This window comes from Bos grunniens, chromosome 15, assembly GCF_055505025.1.
Source record: "Bos grunniens cultivar Pamir isolate PY7600 chromosome 15, Bosgru_T2T1.0, whole genome shotgun sequence".
NCBI classification, from domain to species: Eukaryota; Metazoa; Chordata; class Mammalia; order Artiodactyla; family Bovidae; genus Bos; species Bos grunniens.
In genome coordinates, this window is record NC_141179.1 from 64,304,415 (window position 1) to 64,319,525 (window position 15,111).

Here is a 15,111-nt window from a genome sequence, read left to right on the forward strand (position 1 = left end):
TGCATTGTTTAAGGGGCATCTGGGATACAAAACAAAGACTTTCAGTTTACTTCTTGACAAAACAAATTTTAAAAATATTTTAAAATAAATGAGGGTTTGTAAGATATGAATCATAAAATATTAATGATATTAATGATAAAAGAAGTAAATATGATACTTTAAATTACAACCTAAAAATCAGCTAAGCTAATCAAAGCTACTAAAAATAACAATTAGTATTTCAAAGCAGTCTGATGGGAGGCCAAATCATTCAAATTCACGTCTTCAAAATTAACCTACCAAATTAGATAATGTATACTATACTTATATGCAGAGTACATCATGTGAAATGCCTGGCTGATGAATCACAAGCTGGAATCAAGACTGCCAAGAGAAATATCAACAACCTCAGATATGCAGATGATACCACTCTAAGGGCAGAGTATGAAGAAGAACTAAAGAGTTTCTTGATAAGGGTGAAAGTGGAGAATGAAAAAGCTGGCTTAAAACTCAACATTCAAAAAACTAAGATCATGGCATCCAGTCCTAACACTTCATGGCAAATAGAAGGGGAAAAGTGGAAGCGGTGGCAGATTTTATTTTTTGGGGCTCCAAAATCATTGTTGACAGAGACTGCAGCCATGAAATTAAAAGACTCCTGGTTCCTTGGAAGAAAAGCTACGACAAACTAGACAGCATATTAAAAAGCAGAGACAACACTTTGTCAACAAAGATCCACATAGTTAAAGCTATGGTTTTTCCAATAGTCATGTACAGATATGAGAGTTGGACCATAAAGAAGGCTGAGCACCAAGGAATTGATGCTTTTGAACTGTGGTGCTGGAGAAGACTCTTTAGAGGCCCCTGAGTAGCAAGGAAATCAAACCAGTCAATCCTAAAGGAAATCAACCCTGAATACTCACTGAAAGGACTGATATTAAAGCTGAAGCTCCAACACTTTTGTTACTTGATGCAAAGAGCCAATTCACTGGAAAAGACTCTGATACTGGGAAAGATTGAAGGCAAACAGAGAAGAGGGAAGCAGATGAAATGGTTGGATAGCATCACCAACTCAATGAACATGAATTTGACCAAACTCTGGGAAAGAGTGAAGGACAGGAAAGTCTGGAGTGCTGCAGTTCATGGGGTTGCAAAGAGTTGGACACAACTTAGTGATTGAACAACAACACATACCATAATCTGCAGAACAGAGAAACTCAGAAGATGGCATCTAATATCTGACCAGCATAACTGCAGCAAGGATAAAAGTCTCCTTATGAAATAAAATAAGCCATTCATTTAGTGATTCTCAACCCTGGCAGCACATCAGAATCACCTTGGGTAAAGAGCATTTAAAAAGATACTCAAGTCTCACTCTGGATCATTTGAAATAAAATCTCTAGGAATGAGCCTCAACTGTCACTGTTTTTAAAAAAACTCTTCAGGTCCAATTCAAGAGACATAAGGGATGCAGGTTTGATCCCTGGGTTGGGAAGATTCCCTGGAGAAGGGAATGGCAGCCCAGTCCAGTATTCTTGCCTGGAGAATCCCATGGACAGATGGAGCCTGGCAAGCTGCAGTCCACAGAGTTCGAAAGAGCCAGACATGACAGCATCAAGTGGCACACAGCACCAGGTGGTCGCAATGTGCAGCTGAGTTCAAAGTAAGGGCTCTGGCTCAGTGGTAAAGAATCCACCTGCCAATGCAGGAGACGGGCAACCCACTCCAGTATTCTTGCCTGGTAAACCCTTTGGACAGAGAGACTGGTGGGCTACAGTCCAGGAGGTCACAAGAGTCAGACACGATTTAGCAACTAAACAACAACAAGCAGTTCCAAACTTTTTTTTTTTTTTTGGTACTGCTGTACCTTCTTGCCACTGATGTCCATGGGAACTTTCACAGGATAATGTTCTCAAATATACAAAATAAACTATGTAGGATTCAATTATACTGAAATATAATTATCTAAATATCTTAAAGTTTTACACAGTAACAAACACTTATCACATGAAATCTAGTGAGTCTACTGATGAGTGCTAATAGCACTGTGAATCCTTCTGTCCCAGTCACACAGCTGTTGCTAACAGTACTAGCATGGTTTCTTGCCCACATTCATAATAGAAGGCTTGATTTCAGTTAAAATTAGTGAAAATAGTTTTATTTTGTCCATTCAAGTTCATGGAACACCAAAAATTGTATCAATAGACGCCTGGAGGAAGGAGTTACCATGGACTAAGAAGCCCAAGGAAAGGATGATGGATCAAATGTAAAACAAAACATTTATTGACCATCTACTATGTTAGGCATTAATCACCACTCCTTGTTAAATAACCAATAATCCCATTCTATAATAAAAAATATAATTAAATTACATGAATCTGCCCAAAGTCCAGTTAAATCTGGCAGAACTATGAATCAGCTCTTTGCAGAATCTTTTACAATGGTAAATGTTTTCCTCCGGACAAGAATGTAGTCAAATGTTTGTAAAAGAATCTATATATATAATTCTCTATCAACTGAATTAATAGAAGATAACTGAAACGGCCCAGTATCCTCTGGTAGTTAAAGGCCACATTTCTCACAATAAGAAGTCATTCATTGTCACAGATATGAACCAGTTGGGTAACCAAAGAGTGTAACATTTTTGTTTTGTGGTCTGGCTACTGTATTTGCTGTTGAGCAAATGAAAATGGAAGTTTTCTAGAATCAACAAGTAGACTGAGGCTTCATAAAGAACAGAGTTGTATTACTGGGTTGGCCAAAAAGTTCACTTGTCATTTTCCACAACACCTTACAGAAAAACTTGTTCTGGCCAACCCAATATTATTTTCTGAATCTGTTGCCAGATCAGAGAAATAGGTCACTTTAAGAAAACTTGTCTCAAGTTTCTAGTGCCCATTTGTAATGGAATGAGGTCAGAACTCTGTTTAGTTATAGCCAAACAGCCATCTCATGTTTACATGTCCCAAAAACAACTATAAAGAAACTATCAAAATCCAGCTTGTCTTTGGAATACCTATAATTCTATTATCATCCTATAGGGGGATGTTAATGGGGAATAGGATGGGCCCCAAATCAAATGAGCAGAACAAAGGCTGGACTAGTTCAGTTCCCAATGCATGCACATTTAATGATACTAGTAGGACACTGGGAGCTGCTTTGATTTGCACAATTTTAAAAATCAGAAACATTATAAGACTGTAAGGAGTATACAGATACACATCAACATATACTATTTCAAATGGGTACAAAAATCAGAAAAACTTGTGAAGCAGATGACAGACTTTTTTTGTAGAAGGCAAAAATGCTGCTGAGGAACTACTTGAGTGTGTGTTCTATGAACAATTTTTCTAGTCGTAGAGTATTGCTAAAATACCAACTTCTCTCTGAAGAATTCCCCCATGGACAACTGACTTAAAGGATGGAGGTAGGATACATTATACATGTTTGACTTTTTAATAATAGCTTTATTGAGAATCAAATTCCATACAATTCACCCATTTAAAATGTAAAATTCAATGCTTAAATTTAGTATATTCACTATCACAATAAATTTTAGAACATTTTTACCACCCTAAACAAAAACCCATACCCATTAACTGGCATTCCCATTTCCCAATCCGTCTAGGCCTATGCAACCACCAATCTGTTTCCATAAATGTGTAGGCATTTCATGTAAATAACACAATGTGTTTTGTTTCTGACTTTCACTTTGCATGTTTTCAAACTTCATGTCTTCATATCAGTACTTTCCAGTGCCAAATATTGAACTGAATGGATATCCCACATTTTACTAAACAGTCGATGGACATTTGGATTATTTCTAGTTTTTGAGTGGAGCTCCTTTTGTATTTTCTTTTTACTTAGGTGTATACCACTCCAGTACTCTTGCCTGGCAAATCCCATGGACGGAGGAGCTTTGTGGGCTGCAGTTCATGGGGTCGCTAAGAGTCAGACACGACTGAGCGACTTTACTTTCCCTTTTCACTTTCATGCACTGGAGAAGGAAATGGCAACCCACCCCAGTGTTTTTGCCTGGAGAATCCCAGTGACAGGGGAGCCTGACGGGCTGCCGTCTATGGGGTCCGACTTTACTTTCCCTTTTCACTTTCATGCACTGGAGAAGGAAATGGCAACCCACCCCAGTGTTTTTGCCTGGAGAATCCCAGAGACAGGGGAGCCTGATGGGCTGCCGTCTATGGGGTCGCACAGAGTTGGACACAACTGAAGCAACTTAGCATACCCAGAAGTAAAACTGTTATGCCATAAAGCAAACTATGTAACACTCTGAAGAAGTGTCAGACTGTTTTCCAAAGTGACTGAACCATTTTACAGTTCCACCAGTAAAAGGGCTTCAATTTTTCTTACATTCTGACCAACACTTGGTATTATCTACCTTTTTGATAATTTTAAATGACAGTAGAGTGGTATCTCATTGTAGTTTTGATCTTTATTTCACTGGTAGTGAAGTTCAACACTTTTCATGTTTTTATTGGCTATTTGTATATAGTTAATGTCCTTCCAGATTCCTTGCCCATTTTATTTTTTTTGTTATTGCATTGCAAGTGTTTTTACATATTATAGCTATTAGTTAATTATTGGATATATAGTTTACAAAAATTTTCTACCCTTCAGTTGGTTGTCTTTTTACTTTCTTTTTGCTATGGGAAGCTAACTCAGAGAAAAAGAACTTACAATATTGTCTCACAGGTTCCATGCATTATTTCAATGGTTCTCAAACTTCTTATAGAGAATCACTGCAGTCTTACAACTGAGGAACTAGAGACACTTTATAAAATGTGGGTCAAATCTATCAATATTATATTAGAAATTAAAACTGCAAAAATTTTAATGTTAATTCATTTAAAAATAAATTTCTAATTTTAGTTAAAAATATTTTCCAGGACAACAACAAATTAGTGAAAATGATGTCACTGTTTTACATTTTTGTGATCTCTTTAACATCTGGCTTCTGCTTTCAATCTGCTGCAATATATCATTTTTGATGAAGACCAAAAAATACAATTATGTAGTCTGAAAAAGAAGAAGCATTTTTAATAATCTTTTCTTACAATTGTCATGTGTCATGGATATGCCACATAGCTTCTGGGAAAGTGAGGCTGCAAACCACCGTCTATACAATAGTTTAATTTATATTAGGTGGCTGTCAATAGGGTGGGGTGTGGAGAAGTGACAGACATTTATATTAATGATTTTAAATGTATCAGTCAGCTCAGTTCAGTCACTCAGTTGTGTGCAACTCTTTGTGACCTCATGGACTGCAGCATGCCAGGCCTCCCTGTCCATCACCAACTCCCGGAGTTTACTCAAACTCATGTCCACTGAGTCAGTGATGTGTATAATCTAATTTAATTTCTTCTTTCCATTTCCACCAGGGAAGTAAAACTTGGGACAGGAAAAAAAAAAAAAAGTACTTCACTTTCTTCAAATAGCTATTTTTGTGATATATGGAGAGGGTGTTATGCTGGAGGTCATATGTAAATTAAATTCAAATAGAAGTCAGTGAAAATTTAAACCAAGTGATAAAAATCAAATGTAGAGAGGGATATAGTAAGTTAAAGAATGTAAAGCTACATCAGCTTTTTGACCAAGAGTTTTGATGATCTTTGCAACAGAACTAGCAGAGTCACAAAACTAGTTTTATAATGAGTATTTTCCATTCATGAGTGACTAAATATAGTAGGGACTACCAGACCACCTGACCTGCCTCTTGAGAAACCTATATGCAGGTCAGGAAGCAACAGTTAGAACTGGACATGAAACAACAGCCTGGTTCCAAATAGGAAAAGGAGTACATCAAGGCTGTATATTGTTACCCTGCTTATTTAACTTCTATGCAGAGTACATCATGAGAAACGCTGGGCTGGAAGAAGCACAAGCTGGAATCAAGATTGCTGGAAGAAATATCAATAACCTCAGATATGTAGATGACATCACCCTTATGGCAGAAAGTGAAGAGGAACTAAAAAGCCTCTTGATGAAAGTGAAAGAGGAGAGTGAAAAAGTTGGCTTAAAGCTCAACATTCAGAAAACGAAGATCATGGCATCTGGTTCCATCACTTCATGGCAGGTAGATGGGGAAACAGTGGAAACAGTGTCAGCCTTTATTTTTGGGGGCTCCAAAGTCACTGCAGATGGTGATTGCAGTCATGAAATTAAAAGACGCTTACTCCTTGGAAGGAAAGTTATGACCAACCTAGACAGCATATTCAAAAGCAGAGACATTACTTTGCCAACAAAGGTCCATCTAGTCAAGGCTATGGTTTTTCCAGTGGTCATGTATGGATGTGAGAGTTGGACTGTGAAGAAAGCTGAGCGCAGAAGAATTGATGCTTTTGAACTGTGGTGTTGGAGAAGACTCTTGAGAGTCCCTTGGACTGGCAAGGAGATCCAACCAGTCTATCCTAAAGGAGATGAAACTCCAATGCTTTGTTTGGCCACCTCATGCAAAGAGTTGACTCATTGGAAAAGATCTTGAGGCTGGGAGGGATTGGGGGCAGGAGAAGGGGACGACAGAGGATGAGATGGCTGGAATGCATCATCGACTCGATGGACATGAGTCTGAGTGAACTCTGGGAGTTGGTGATGGACAGGGAGGCCTGGCATGCTGCAATTCATGGGGTCACAAAGAGTTGGACACAACTGAGTGAATGAACTAGTAACTGATAAATATAGTAGGGAGAGAAAAATCAGTTAAATACTATCAAAGGCCTCAGTTCAGTTCAGTTGCTTGACTAGACGGACCTTTGTTGGCAAACTAATATCTCTGCTTTTGAATATACTGTCTAGGTTGGTCATAACTTTCCTTCCAAGGAGTAAGCGTCTTTTAATTTCATGGCAGCAATCACCATCTGCAGTGACTTTGGAGCCCCCAAAAATAAAGTCTGACACTGTTTCCACTGTTTCCCTATCTATCTGCCATGAAGTGATGGGACCAGATGCCATGATCTTTGTTTTCTGAATGTTGAGCTTTAAGCCAACTTTTTCACTCTCTTTCACTTTCATCAAGAGGCTTTTTAGTTCCTCTTCACTTTCTGCCATATGGGTGGTGTCATCTGCATATCTGAGGTTATTGATATTTCTTCAGCAATCTCGATTCCAGCTTGTGCTTCTTCCAGCCCAGCGTTTCTCATGATGTACTCTGCATAGAAGTTAAATAAGCAGGGTGACGATATACAGCCTTGACGTACTCCTTTTCCTATTTGGAACCAGTCTGTTGTTCCATGTCCAGTTCTAACTGTTGCTTCCTGACCTGCATACAGGTTTCTCTAAGAGGTAGGTCAGGTGGTCTGGTATTCCCATCTCTTTCAGAATTTTCCACAGTTGACTGTGATCCAGACAGTCAAAGGCTTTGGTGTAGTCAATAAAGCAGAAATAGATGTTTTTCTGGAACTCTCTTTGCTTTTTCCATGATCCAGTGGATGTTGGCAATTTGATCTCTGTTTCCTCTGCCTTTTCTAAAACCAGCTTGAACATCAGGAAGTTCATGGTTCACATACTGCTGAAGCCTGGCTTGGATAATTTTGAGCATTACTTTACTAGCGTGTGAGATGAGTGCAATTGTGCAGTCGTTTGAGCATTCTTTGGCATTGCCTTTCTTTGGGATTGGAATGAAAACTGACCTTTTCCAGTCCTGTGGCCACTGCTGAGTTTTCTAAATTTGCTGGCATATTGAGTGCAGCACTTTCACAGCATCATCTTTCAGGATTTGGAATAGCTCAACTGGAATTCCATCACCTCCACTAGCTTTGTTTGTAGTGATGCTTTCTAAGGCCCACTTGACTTCACGTTCCAGGATGTCTGGCTCTAGGTGAGTGATCACACCATCATGATTATCTGGGTCGTGAAGATCTTTTTTGTACAGTTCTTCTGTGTATTCTTGCCACCTCTTCTTAATATCTTCTGCTTCAGTTAGGTCCATACCATTTCTGTCCTTTATCGAGCCCATCTTTGCATGAAATGTTCCCTTGGTATCTCTAATTTTCTTGAAGAGATCTCTAGTCTTTCCCCTTCTGTTGTTTTCCTCTATTTCTTTGCATTGATCGCTGAAGAAGGCTTTTAATCTCTCCTTGCTATTCTTCGGAACTCTGCATTCAGATGCTTATAACTTTCCTTTTCTCCTTTGCTTCTCGCTTCTCTTCACAGCTATTTGTAAGGCCTCCTCAGACAGCCATTTTGCTTGTTTGCATTTCTTTTCCATGGGGATGGTCTTGATCCCTGTCTCCTGTACAATGTCACAAGCCTCTGTCCATAGTTCATCAGGTACTCTGTCTATCAGATCTAGTCCCTTAAATCTATTTCTCACTTCTACTGTATAATCAGAAGGGATTTAGATCATACCTGAATGGTCTAGTGGTTTTCCCTACTTTCTTCAATTTAAGTCTGAATTTGGCAATAAGGAGTTCATGATCTGAGCCACAGCCAGCTCCCGGTCTTGTTTTTGCTGACTGTATAGAGCTTCTCCATCTTTGGCTGCAAAGAATATAACCAATCTGATTTCGGTGTTGACCATCTGGTGATGTCCATGTGTATAATCTGCAACGTTTTTCTCCATTTATTTTATCAATGTATTCAAAACCAACTTTGAAGGTCCAAGTATCTTCAATCCCTAACCTAAATGGTTTACAAACTCATTTACTTAAATATTACCGTGATACTCATTTCCAATGAAGATTTTCAGCCTCACCTACAGAATCTATTACAACATATCTAAAATTGAGGTACAGGCAATAATGAAGCACCTAAGTGAATATGATACAATGGACCACTGACTCCATGTTGAGAACCACCACCTAATCCATCTGTTCTATAAATATGTGTTTCCCCAAATGTTGTTTCCTCAAAAATAAAGCAGAATCAGACCCAAGTCATTCCTTTTGTTGTTGTTGTTAAAATATTAAGAAAACTGCAAATACTAAATGTTTCAACTCGTAAGTTTCTCTTGGTAGTCTTTTTCCAAAATCAAAACCAGACTAGAGTAGTACTCTGCAAGACTATTCAAGAAGTAACTAAGCCAATTCATATGCCTAAGGCATCCAGAACTAAGGTGACATTAGTACTGGATGCCAGCCTAGTCCTATGTTCCTTTACCAGTGCGACAAAACTACTAGATGTTTTCAGTGAACAAATCTGTATATCCTGCATATAATCCCTTCAAATCTTTCAAAAACTTAAATCTACTAAACGTACAACCATTTCAAAAACTCAGAATAAGCAGACTAACAGTTATTGCTCTAAATAATTATACTTATCATACTTGCTTCTTATATTTGTTTATTCATTCGCTAGGAAACAAACAGCTTCGAAGTATTTGTTTTATACATAAAAATCTTAATCTTTTAGAATGTGAAAAACGCAGCTTCTTTTGATCAGGAGGGACCAAAATATTAATTTATCTGATAAGCTAAGTGAAACACTAGAAAGACAACAATTAAGAATACTTTTACCTTTCGGGTTTTAATAAAAATTTACTGCTTATTATAAACTATCCATTAATCTAAAATTAGGTTAAACATTTGCCCAACTAAAATCTCTTTTAAAATCAATCTCACACCATTACCAACTATTCATTAAAAACAAGAAGACTCAAATTCACAACTAGGTCTTGTCTAAAAAAGAATAAAGATTTAGAGATAATGGCAGAAAAGTCGAAAACTATGAATTGTTTTTTGCAATCATCCACTTAATAGATACAAACATCTGAATAGATTTTACCATTCTGGAAGGCCTACCTAGGATGCAAATTTTTGTGTTCCTAAGGAAGAGAGAATGCAGTCTCGTCTAACACAACCTCCCTCTGTTGTACTTTTCAGGAAAACCAGTACTGTAAACACAGATCTCTCTCTCTTAGGAACAATTACTGCCAGATATAGTATCCTCTATAGTAAATTTCCTCAAGAAATATTAACAATAAGATCAAATCAACCTTGCCTGTCCAAAACTGTTACACTAAGTATCACTTAAAACAGGACAGGGGAAAGTTAGAAAAGGCTATTACAGAAAGATTTTGTTAAAAACAAATAAAAATAATTGTATCCAAAGAAAAGACTATCATATAACATATATTCTTGGCTTTTTCACTTCCTCTTCTAACCTTCACACACATCCACTTAGGTTTAAAATAGGCACTATTTCCTTTTAACCACTACTAGATACTAATCGTTACTCAACAAAATAAATCAGGTTTCAACAGTTTTATCTTTCTTTCCTAATTAATAAGTACAAAATAGAACACATATTTCTCATATTTTCTATATCTTCCTAAACTTATTTTTCACCAAAAGCAAAACACTTTTATGGCCCTGAATTCTCCTCTTTGTTAAGAACTTTATTAGCCATTAATTTGAGCTTCTTCAAGTCACATAATTCTTCCCCCCACCCCTCCAAAGTAAAGATCATTCTTTTTATACTTCAGGCCTTCCTAACTCTAGGATAGGCTATGAATTGTTTGAAAACTGAAATCTTATTTCTAAAAGACAAAAGTGTAGAATCAGAAGTTTAGGGACTTAAAGCTTCATCGGAATTGACTTGGCCAAATACATTTCTCCCTTCCTCTTTTTCTGTTGGTCAACAAAACTTTAGAAACCATTCACTCTTATGCCCAAAATACTTTATTTTGTATTACCAGTAATTATTTATAAGCACCTATCTTCCCAAGAAGATACAATTCTATAAAATTTTGTAACATATAGCATATGGCCTGAGTGCAAAAATTTATCCATTTCACCTTTAATTACCAAAACAGTGATCTAGGTTTTTAAGGTGAGTAAGGCAGCCCTTTGAATTCAAAACTCAGTGAACGAACTCGAAATAGCCTATTAAATGCTGTAGAGGTGGCGCACAAGGTAAAATGATGTGAAGAATGAGATCAAAAGTTGAATCAAGCAGTTAGAAAAAAGTGTACAAGATAAAAATAGAGCCATAATTCCACGGGGGAACCAGATGTGCTTTTGTCAGGGGGGAAATCTATATGCATGTGGTTCTGTCATGACTAAACTGGCAAAAACAGTAAACACGAGGCTCCAGAATATCCACCAACACTGCAAAGTAATTTAAACAGCACTCTAAATGTAAAATAGAACATCCTTACAAGAGTTAAAAAAAACCCACACACAATAAACCTCACTCTTGATTTTGCTTGTCTACAATCATTTCCCTCTTTCAAAGAGCACAAATCCAGAGATTCAGTACCAAGAAATGACCATCTATATTTTTGAATACATTTCAAATTATGAATTTGAATTATGAATACATAATTTTGAATAACAAATCTAAAATATTATCAGGTTTACTGAACAAATTATCATTTTTTTGAGTTTCAATGCTAAACAGCTAAAAGAAATCTACAATTCATATCTCGAAGGAGGGAAACCCCTTGGCATCTTTCCAAAGCAAATCCACCATTCAGAGTGGTTTTGATCTTCTTCTCATTATTCAAGTTTTGTTTAGTCTTTTTTTCCCCCTTGTCCATCATCACTCAATTTTCCCCTAAATTTTCACTGACTGTTGCCTTACACATCAAGCAAGCTAGCTGATTCATATTTTTGATCATGTCACCCTTCAAGGTATTAACCACTGTTCCAGTTAAAAGTTGAATAATATCATATCTGGGATTTGCTTCAAAGTAATGGAGGTGGGGGGCTTCCCAGGTGGCTCAGTGGTAAAGAATCTACCTGCCAAGTAGGAAATGCGGTTTCGATCCCTGGGTTGGAAGATCCCCAGAATAAGGAAATGGCAACTCACTCCAGTCTTCTTGCCTGGGAAATCCCAAGGACAGAGAAGAGTGGCAGGCTACAATCTATGGGATTGCAAAAGAGTCAGACATGACTTATTGACTAAATACCAACAACAAATGGAGGTGGGAAGAATAAGTCAAAGTATGGAGAAAACAGGTTTAGCTGTGACAAAGCTCTGTAATAGAAGCATCATATACTATTCTTTTTTTCTTGCATGTTTGAAATGTATCTTTAAAAAATTCAAAAGATTATATGAAGATAATTCTTTGTTGGTCATCAGATGTCAAAAAATGTCTTACAGACTGATGGAAAAAATATATAGGATACAGGAAGCACCATAAAAGTTAGGACAAGTTAAGCATAAAAAAAAAAAGTTATAGCTGAATTTAACATAGTAAATTCAGAAAACACCATAAATCCACAGCAATATTCAATCTTTAAAAAGGAGGGGAAAAGAAAACAGGAATTTCTTCTTTGAGGAAAAGTATGAGCCAGTAAGTAGAGACAGAATAGAATTTTTTTAAAAAAAATCACAATTTGCCATTTCCAAGGAAATAACTTATTTATTCAAGGATTATCAATTGACAATAAATAACTAGATAAAAGGTTATTGAGGAACACAGTTATCGACCCACAGATTACTAACTGCAAAGGGGGAAATAATCCTTTACAATGAAAAGACCCAGCAGTCATTACCCTAACCAAGTGAACAAACTTAAACCATTGCTGACAGAGGAATAACCTAGCATGCAGTGCTTTTTGATGTGATGCTGTATTATACACAAAAATATTTAACCTGAATATTATCAAAGCTCTGAGTTTAGACAGAACTGTTACTTTCCAGGAAATACAGAAGATGAAAGAACAAGTTAAATGATACCTCACACACACACATCAAATAAACCCAGACAGAAAATGAGAAGTTCTACAAGAGAACTGTTCTGGATTCTTCAAATAGACAATAAATATCCTAGGCGACAAAAAATAGAGGGACTATTCAAGAGACATCATCAAATGATGCAAATAACCTACATTATAGATTCTGATTTTTAAAATAATAAAACCCTCTGAATCACACTGCCTTCTGGAGAAACTGAGGAAATTTGGATATGAACTAATTTTTAGAAGTAATACGGTATTACTATTAATTTTCTTAGATGGGAAATGGTATAATAGTTATAAAATAGCATTAAGGTCTTTATACTGTATAAGAGAAGCTGAAATAAGGGGGGCTGAATATGTGTTGACTTACTTTCAAATAAACATGTACAAGATATAAAGCAAATATGGCAAACACTCAACAACTGTCGATTCTAGGTGAAGACCTGTACTATAGGCATTCACTGCACTTTTCTTTATGTCCTAAACTTGGCACATAAAACTAATGGGTGAAACTTTTTTCAAAAAATTACCACTGTCTCTCCCACTTAAAACACCACAGTTCTCAGTTGAAAAGGTCATGGCACCATTTCAGTGTGTTTACAATTTTAGATAAATTTAAGAATTAACAATGAATTCGTGAAACTTTCAACGAAAACCTTAATACATTACTCCTCCTCCACTTGCAGGTAACAAAACATGAACCCAGAAAAAGGGTAGTATATGTAAACACATATGACGTAACAATTTAAAGACTGCAAATCTGGGGCATTCTAACAGGATGTAAAATGTAAATACTGAAAATTTCAGGACAGAAATTTGTCGACAAGCAAACACAAAATTCAGTTTATCCAAACTTGAACGACAATAAAATTTATAGTCACTCTATTCTATTCAATAGAAACATTCCAATTTTGCCTCATCTCTGTCAACCTCCAAGAACACTTCCCACTCCACAAGCCGGGCACTTGAAAAACGGAAACGTAAGTGTATTTCGTTGCTATGGCAATGGGAAATTTCAAGAACTCGAACTTGAAATCTGCAGTCTATCTAGCCTCCATTTTAAAAACCATTTACCTAAACATACTAAACATAAATCGAAAAAAAAAACCTGACATCTTTCATAAAATATCAGTTTCCTCTTTCAAACTAAAAGGTAAAGACTATCCTACAAAATTCTGAATAAAAAGCAAAAGGAACAGATCATTTAACAAAAACCCTGAATTTTTTAATATATGTCACATATCCAGTACTAAAACAGCTGTTTTTATTTACAGTGTCCATATCGAACTTCTCATTTCTGATATATCAAACTCTACAATTATCTGTGTCGTTGGAAAAACGAAAATGAAATGCTAAGGGAGGGAGCGGGAGAAAGCCACAGAATTCCCAACTTGGCATAACGATCCACTCCTAAACTGCTTCCTCCCTCATTCGCTCTGGCGAGAATCTATTTCTTCAGATCAGTTTCATCTCAAATTATTTCTCAAACTAGTAACCAGTTTCTGGGTACAGTGTATATCGGAAAGACGGTTGGAGAGAAAGAACACTTTCAAGTTTTTCGAAAACAGCGAGTACACGTTAAAATAATCCATTCCTAACCCCTAAACACCAACATGGTATTAAAGGAAAGAATCTCACCGGCTAAGTCCCATAAACCTAAACAGGACGAAGTAGTTTCCCAGCTATTGTCTAAATCAAATATTTGTTCATATTAACCCCTAAGACAGAGAAGCCAAAAAAGTTTCAAATCTCAGTCAGATCTCGCTCCCCATTCCCACCGTACTTCTGTACCCAGCCCTTGGGTACATTAAACCCCTGATTCCTTCCTCAAGCGAATATGGCTGGAGTACTCGGACGAACAGAGACGTGGAGAGAAGAGGTCGCCACGAGGCCCCACCACTCTCCTTCCTCACCTGCTCCGTGGCTCCGTCTCCTGACATGGCCTCAGCCGATTAGAATTACGAACTGGCCCGCGATGCCAAGCTAGAAAAGAAAAATTAAACTAAAAACCACCCCAAACCAGTAAAGTTGCCCCCTGCCCTGCGGAGCCAGACGGCCAACACGAATCGCCACCGCCCACTCAGATATGAATTAAAATGGCTCCGTCCCGGCCGGCCGAGTAGGGGGTGTGGCTTCTGCATTAACTTCCGGGGCAGTGGGCAGAGCTAAGAGCGCAAACTCCTAGGTTACTCAACCGCGCAGAAGCAGAAAGACCCCAGGGGGCGGGTCTAGTGCCTGTACTGACGTCACAGCCCGGCACTAGCGAGGCTCTTCTCGAGAGAGCTGCAACCGGCTGGGAGGCGGGAAACTGTTTCTCTTGGAGGCTTCTACGCCTTTTGCAATTTAATTATCAACCTGCGGAGCCGGGCTCTTACCTGTTAAAGCCTGAAATCGGTTCAGTTCAGGCAAACTGGCCATCTTATGGATCAGTGCTTATTGTTAAATTTCTTGTTCCGTCGCTCAGTCACGTCCGATTCTTTGCGACCCTGCAGCA

The 15,111-nt window shown here is 37.6% G+C and overlaps 1 protein-coding gene across 2 annotated transcripts in view; it reads right to left on the reverse strand.

Moving 5' to 3' along the window:
• The window catches only part of CSTF3 (cleavage stimulation factor subunit 3), a 67,755-nt gene extending 53,034 nt beyond the window's left edge, over window positions 1–14,721 (reverse strand). For both annotated transcript variants that reach the window (XR_015142231.1, XM_086341050.1), the window contains exon 1: window positions 14,531–14,721. Coding sequence is in view for 1 of the 2 variants with exons in the window: in XM_086341050.1 (XP_086197176.1) it covers window positions 14,531–14,557 (27 nt within the window). In the remaining variant the exon portion in view is untranslated. The remainder of the gene's footprint in view (window positions 1–14,530) is intronic.
• Window positions 14,722–15,111: the final 390 nt, after the last annotated feature.